The 7,561-nt window shown below is 47.3% G+C and overlaps 1 protein-coding gene across 1 annotated transcript in view; it reads right to left on the bottom strand.

The window, feature by feature from the left end:
- Positions 1-7,561, bottom strand: part of LOC102010255 (deleted in malignant brain tumors 1 protein) — an 86,293-nt gene that overhangs the window by 2,353 nt on the left and 76,379 nt on the right. The window contains exons 54-57 of the mRNA XM_013503021.1: positions 6,840-7,151; positions 5,290-5,322; positions 4,537-4,712; positions 1,579-1,961 (exon numbers count right to left, since the gene is read on the bottom strand). Coding sequence (XP_013358475.1) covers positions 1,579-1,961; positions 4,537-4,712; positions 5,290-5,322; positions 6,840-7,151 — 904 coding nt within the window. The remainder of the gene's footprint in view (positions 1-1,578; positions 1,962-4,536; positions 4,713-5,289; positions 5,323-6,839; positions 7,152-7,561) is intronic.

The raw sequence follows: 7,561 nt of genomic DNA, 5'->3' as shown, positions 1-7,561 counted from the left end.
TATATATATATATATGGGGTAAAAATTGATGGAACTGCAAAGAGAAATCAATAAATTCATGATTATGTTTGGGTAGTTTAATATCCTTCTGTCAGTATTATGGCTTATATCTAGCTATCCTCCCCCCCATGTCTTATGTGCTCATAGGTGGGGATTTTTGGAGATGGCTACATCTAGTACATGTGACACTGAGATTAAAGATGTATGGTACTAAATTAGTCCACTGATCAGAATTAGTATAGTTCTGGGTGGGGGCAATAGGAAGGCCCATTCTGGGTGTGGGTGACACCACCCAAAAGGCTTGTAGCCTGGATGGGATAAAAGGGAAAAGGAGGGTTGTTTCACTGCTTGCTGCCTTCTCTCTGCCATGGCAGGAGCTGTTTCTCCTCTGTGAAGCCACACTGCTGAGCTACCCCGCCTTGAAGCCAGCTGACTATAACTGAAAACTCTACAAACTGTGAGTTGATGTGAATCTTTCCTTTTTTCCATAACTTGTGGGTATTGAGTACTTTGTCTCAGCAATCAGAAAAGTAACTAAGACAAATTTTGGTATTGGGAGTGGGGCTGTTGCTGTGACATTACCTGGCCATGTGGTTCAGGAGTTTTTGGAACTGGTTGTCAGGAAGAATTTAGAAAGTTTTGGAGATGCTAGCTGAAGAGGTAGTCCCAGAATGCTGTAAGGTAAGCTTAATGGGAGATTCTGGTCAATGTTGAGAAGACTAGAATGTTGATCGAAATGCATCCAGTAAAGACTAGGCTCAGGATGTTTTCAGTTAGACATGAGGACTGCATTGGCTACTGGACTCCAGACTGCGTGCATTATGCTTTGGCAGGAAATGTGTCTGCATTTTTTTCTTGTCCAGAGATGTTGCCTGAGACTGAGATTAAGGGTTGTGCACTAATTAATTTGGCAGAAGAAATTTCAAGGCAGTCTAATGTTGACACAGTGGCTTGGTTACTTTTGGGGACTTTTAGCAAGATCTATGTTGAAAATCATAGCCCAGGACCATGATTTGAAACATTGTGAGTTTGGCCAAAAAGGAAGCTGTTGTAAAGACGGAGCAGTGGAAAACTTGGTTGCTGGAAAGGAACAGGACAATAGAAAAGATGGCCTGAGGACATCACAAGAACGAACAAGACTCCTCTCTTTGCAGCCTCAAGATTGTAAAGGTGAAAGACTTTGCTTTGAGAAAAGAGCCTCAGAACACCAGGTCCCAGAATGGCAGTGACCTAGGGAATGTGTCCTTCAGGACTAGGTTCATAGCACTCAGCAACTAGGCACTTCATGCCTACAACCAAGAAAAGAAAGGAAGCCTAGCTTCCTTCATGCCTACAACCAAGAAAGCAGGAAGCCTAGCTACTGCTCCAGATCGTGGTAGACCTTGGTGTCACCCACAAGGTATTGGTTTCAGGTGCATGCAGAATGCAAGAGTTGTGGGGTCAGGAAGGCTTCCACTCAGATTTCAGAAGAAGGCCTGGGAGGCCAGGAAATGTGCCTTCTTCTGTCCTCTCTGTAGTCCCCAGTATGAAATTTTAATTCAACAAATTGTGCACTGTATATACTTCTGTTTTTCTTACCCTTGCCGGATCAAATCATACGCGATGGTGGTAAAATCACTGGGATCTGGAGAAGCCACACAGGTATCCACAAAGAGCCTCACATTGGGATTGGGGTTATGGAGCGTGGCCTGGAGGAACACCTCTTCCCTCTGACTGCCATAGTATGCCATGTGGCTACCATGCTGGGATGCTGGTGACTGACGAAATATAATGGACACATCATAGCTGGCACCCTCTGTCTGGGTGTTGTCGGCCTCATGAACGACTTCTACAGCAGACGGGCTGTCCACTCTGCAGGTGAACTTCACCTCGGGTACCTTGTGCCGCACAATGACTCTGCCAGGGTGGCCCCGTATGTGGCCTCTGATGGAGTTGGAGTAGCTGAGGGAGCCCAGGTGTTTCTGTGAGGATGAGAGAACAGTTGGTGGCCAGTACTCCTGGTTCCCCAACAAGCGCCTGATTTCTAGAGAAGAAACCTCATCTTTCTACTGCTGCCTAGTACCAGCTTGTCCATATACTGAGGGGCAGCAGCCCCTGAGCAGACCTTAATGCCATGAAAGGATGACATGATGTGTGCAGAACATGCAGGAAGCCCTCCCCCAGTTGATGGGGTTCCTTCCTTCCCTGCTGTGAAAGCCAAGCTGTTCAGCTATAAGGTGGGTGGCAGACTAGGTGGTGATGCAGCCTGAAGCTCTATCTCCTACATTTCTCCATACAGCCCATTGTTTCAGAGGCTGAGGAGAAGCTGGGGACTAATGGGCAGGGGCCACTACTTCTCCCCACCTTCTTCTGGTGCCCCATGTGGACACACAGAGGCTTAGTTTACTCAGAGGCCTTTGCAGCTTTCATGATTCAGAGCCTGTGATTTTCTGCCTCACAATCCTCCAAGGGCTGCTCCATTTGTCAGATTAGACCAGTGTTTTTCTACCTTTTCCCTGTTAAGGCCCTCAGAAGGAGCTTTGTAGATGTTTCCTTCCTATTCCACCTGTCCTCTCTGTAGTCCCCAGTATGAAATTTTAATTCAACAAACTGTGCACTGTATATACACTTGTGCTTTATCCATAAAGAAAGATTTTATTGTTTTGGCCCCTAAGAATGAGTATATATCTCTCCTCACCCCTTGACGGTTATACTACCCTCCTTGAGAATGCACAGCTTAGTTTTTTTTATTTTTTGGGTTTTTTTGGTTTTTCTCTGGTACCTGGAACCGAACTCACGACCTTGCGCTTGCCAGGCAGGCGCTTTTGCCGCTGAGCTAAATCCCCAGCCCTGAGAATGCACAGCTTAGAATAAAACCCAAACTCCATGGCCATTTGACCCACCCACTTGCAATCTGGCACTGGATATGCTGGCCCCTAGTCTCTTCCTCAAACACTCCAGCTTCCTGCTGCCCCCAGAACCTGCACTAGCCAGGGCCCTGCATGGCATGTTCCTCCTCCCCTTTCCTAGCTGCTTCAACTCATCATTCAGTTGTGGTTCCTTTAGCTCCTCTTCCACCCTACAAAACCTTGTTTTGCTAACTTCTTTACCCTCTTCACTGTAAAAAGGACTCACATTTGTATGCTTGTCCAGTACCTGTCTTCCTTTGCTTAAATGTAAGAGCCATGGGGCAGGGATCTGTATCCTTAGCACCTAGGAGGATGCTCACTTAAGACTTTGAAATCAGACTCAGGACCTTCCCATGACAGTGTTTCCTTTCCTTCAGGTGGCCCAGGACTAGCTATCACTCCACATGGCTACTGATTCTGCTATGCTGTCTGGCTCCAGCACTGTGGCCAGCATACAGGCCCTTCTGGGGGAACTGGGTAAGCCACACCAGATCAGACATTTACAGGGCCCCCTCTGAGTCCCAGAAGCTTCTGGGAGCCACCACTCTCCAAGACACTGTGGACTTCCAGTATGTCTCCTGGGGTGCAATCCTTTGAGGTAAAGAGTAGAATTTTCAGAGCAAAAAAGGTAAGAATGGTTATGATGTATACAATCAAGCAACAGATAAAATGTGAAGTATGGTGTTAGAGGAATTATTTGGCGTTATTTACTGTTTGAATGAATCTGCCTTGTGAAAGTAAGATCTTGGGGTGTATCTAAACAGGGATGCAGAAGAACAGAACAGTATGAGGATTTTAATTTGGAACATCTTTCACTGTTAAATATACCAAGACAGAGAATATCATATCTGTGTACTTTCACTGTGTCTTTGGTATGCCTGTTCCCTTAATTTCAATGCCATTGTTTTGTGAAATAAGTATGTGTTCACGGAAAATTGAAGACATTAAATAGACTCATTATTGACAAGTGTTCTAGATGTACACTTTCTAGACTGTAGAAGATAGCAACTTGGTTAGAAATATAACAATCAGACAGACAGACCCTCTATCCTCCTCCATCCTAGCACCAAAGCTTGCACATGGTAGATGTGGACTAATGCTCTATCAAGAAACATGTTGTGAAAGAGCAAGAGAATATTATCTATCCATCCATCTGTCCATCATCTATTCATCCATCCATCCATCCTTATATTCTTCCATCCACACGTCCAATACACATCAGCACTCAACACTTGAGCATATCCCAAGTTCAGTGTATATCCTAAATAACTCATTGGAAGGAAAGTTTCAGACAAACTAGTGAGCTGCTCCAGTTCTCACCAAACTCAGAAATTAAGTCATGCTTTGTGCTTTTCCTCTGTCCTACACAGTGTCCCTGCCCCCACATCTTGGGGATTAAACCCAGGACCTTTACACTGAACTACATCCCTCGCCCTTTTAAATTAAAAAAAAAATTACATAGGGTCTTTCTAGATCACTAAATTGCCCAGACTGGGCTTAAACTTGCCTCAGCCTCCCAGAGTGCTGGAATTATAGGCATGTGACATGACTCTCAGCTACACAGGTTTTTAACAGTTTGTTGAATTTTCCAAGTCTCTCTCTTTGACCTCCATTTATAGAAGATACCACCTCCTCGTCAGCTTCTTACCTGCCAGACAGTGCCGCAGTGGCCATAAGGAATGTTGAAGATCAGGTAGCGCCCAGTGATTTGGGGGCGACACAGCCTATCATTTAGGTGAATGTCCCAGGAGGAATACCCCAGTCTCCGGAGGTAGCCTCGGTCAATGACAGCTTGGAAGAGGTGGGGCAAGCAGGAGAGCTGGGCTGCAGGAGGGGGAGGATCGTCACAAGAAGAACCTGCTGCACTGTGTGTACAAGCCAGGGGTTGAGTATGTGTTCACTTTCTAAAAGTCTCATAGTAAGTGCTGTGGGCTGAAGCTGGCTCAGCATTCTTCACCCTCTGTCCTGCCCTTGGCTTTCATTGATTTTATTTACATCCCCTATCTTTAAAAAGCTAAGCCCATACTTTGTAAGCCCATACTGCATCCACGGGGGAATCCTATACACAGCATATATCCCCTGGGTCATGAGTCAGAGCCTATGTAAGGATTAAAGGACAGCTCACTTCCCATGCTGAGATCACCTGAGCCTGAACATATGCCCTGGGCCTTTGCATGGAGGGAAGCTGAAGAATGAGTGGAGACAGAAAGGGAAGGAGCTTGGGTGCAAAGGGTGCTACTTCCCCAACCTCCTAAAGCCCAGCACACAGATGGAAATGAGAGATCTCAGTGGCAACACAACAGCCAATCCCCGCTCAAAACCTGTTCGTTCTTCCCCACTGGCTGCTCTCTTAGCTCTCCCTTTCTGCAGCCTCACACCCAGGGTGAGAGAATGGCTTTACCTTTGTCCTTGGGCACAACAGAGTCAGCTGGACCTGGCAATGGAAGATGACAAAAACAGAAGTCCACAGTGCTGAAACACTGGAAGAGGACATTATAACTAGCACTAGATGAAAAACATAGGTGGGTGGGCTCACTTGTTTAGCTATTAAAGCTAAAGTACCCGGGCATGAAATTATTCCAGATCATGCAGAGGAAAAGAGGGCCCAGAGTCTCCTGCTGGAGCTAGATTCTGGCATATATGAAGTAGTGTTAAGATTTGTTGGAGCAAAAGAATAGTAAACACAGAGCTTCAGAGAGTGTAAGCACTGTCCCATGTATAAAGTCTGGCTGATGTCCTTTTCCACATGTGTGGTATATTGGGACCTGAGGCTAGGAAAGATTGAGTCTACAGCCCTCAATCTATGCTCCTCTAGGAAGACAGGACATTTTCCTAGGGTAAAGGCTCAGCCTAGGAAGCACAGCTAGATAGATTCATTCTACCTCTGTAGACACCCTGCACCTCAGACTATTGGTTCTTTGAGCACTGTCCTGCATAGAAGCAAGCTCAATTGATGTACAGTCAAAGAAAGGAAAATGAATTGCCATTGACAGTGGGTCCTCTGACAGCACCAGAACTGGGCTGGACTAAGAAAAGGCACCATAAAAACAAGGCTCTTGAAGGTTGACTCCAGCAACAGACTCAAACCACTTGGATCTGCATGATGAATATCTTCAGGGACTCTGACAGCCTTTCTATTCAGGTCCCAGGTCTAATCAAAACAGTGGCAATGCCTACACAAAGGTAAACACAGGGGCAATAATTCCTTTGGTCACCTGCAAAGAACTAAAAATGGAACAGACAAGGTGAGCTCAGGACAAACAGGAAGTACTTAGAAAGTACTCCTGCATAGAGAAGGCAGTCACCTGTGCGAGGCAGAATGCCAAGAAGTTGGATGACAATAAAATATATCCTAGAAAAGGTACAGGCCAAATCTTGGATGCACAGGATACAAGGGAATCCGGGACACTGTATGGTGTCCCAGGGACTTCTGAAGGTTAGGGCAAGGTCATGCATTGTCCCTTGAAAGGTCTGTGCCCTTGAAGCCCACCTCAGAGTTTGAAAAGGGATTTGGATATGTTGTAGTCCAACCCACAGCATCAAGTTCTATGCGCATAATCATTTCAGGACACTATCACCTTTTTTTTTTTTTTGTACTGGGAATCGAACTCAGGACCATGCACTTGCCAGGCAGGCGCTTGTGCCACTGAGCTATATCTCCTGCCCTATCACCCACTCTTTTGATCTCATACTCTTTTAGCTACATTTCAGAACAAACACTGCAGTTAGATAAAACTAATCAGTTGCCAAGCTGGATGATCAAAACCCCCACCAGGTTTTTTTTTAGGTGTATTTAGCCAGTGCAACTTCGTTATACTAAGAGCTGGGCCCTCGACCAAGCATCATGTTACGGGGTGGTGAATTTTGACCTCAAAGATACTTGGAGGGAAAGGCTTCCTACAAAAGCAGGTGGTGCGAGGGCGCCGCCACAGGGCAGCCGCGGGGCGGTACCTGAGCAGACCACGCCCGCGTCCTCGTGGTGCCGGCAGTCGTGGCGCGCCCAGCCCGCGTGGCTGCAGCGCTCCAGCGCGTCCTCGGTGCCTGTGCAGCGCACGTCGTCCAGCAGAATGGGGCCCGAGCCCGGGCCAAAGCGGCCACGACCCGGGGAGCCCAGTGCGCGGCCGCAGCCCAGAAGGCGGCACACGACGCGGGCATTCTTCATGTTCCAGTGGTCGTCGCACACGGTGCCCCACTCGCCCTGGTACCGCACCTCTAGCCGGCCCTCGCAGCGGTTCTTCCCGCCCGCCAGGCGCAGGGGCGAGTCTGCAGGGCAAGAGACGTCAAGAAAAGCCGTCAGGAAGAATAACACTGCGATGAATTCTGTTTCTGGTTTTGCTGTCCGCCCGCACCACTATACGTTCATGCTCACTTTGTCCCTGTCTCTTTCTCTCTCTGTCATTGTCTCTCTATCCCCATCCTTCCGTCCCTTCCCCTCCCTTCTTTTTTCTCTCCCCCTACCCCCATGGGCAAGCCCAGTTTCCTAGACATCAAAGTACCTCATCTAAAACTCAATAGTTGAGGGTGGTGGTAGATGCCTGTAATCTCACTGCTCTGGGAGGCAAAGGCAGACAAATCACAAGTTCAAATTCCACCTGAGCACTTTAGCAAGCCCTGTGTCAATAATAAAAAAGGAGCTGGGGATGTAGCTCAGCGTGAAGGCCCTGAGTTCAGTC

The sequence above is a fragment of the Chinchilla lanigera genome, unplaced genomic scaffold, assembly GCF_000276665.1.
Source record: "Chinchilla lanigera isolate Chin_1 unplaced genomic scaffold, ChiLan1.0 scaffold00076, whole genome shotgun sequence".
Taxonomy (NCBI): Eukaryota; Metazoa; Chordata; class Mammalia; order Rodentia; family Chinchillidae; genus Chinchilla; species Chinchilla lanigera.
Note: the sequence above shows the minus strand (reverse complement) of the source record. Positions and strands in the feature narration are given on the sequence as shown.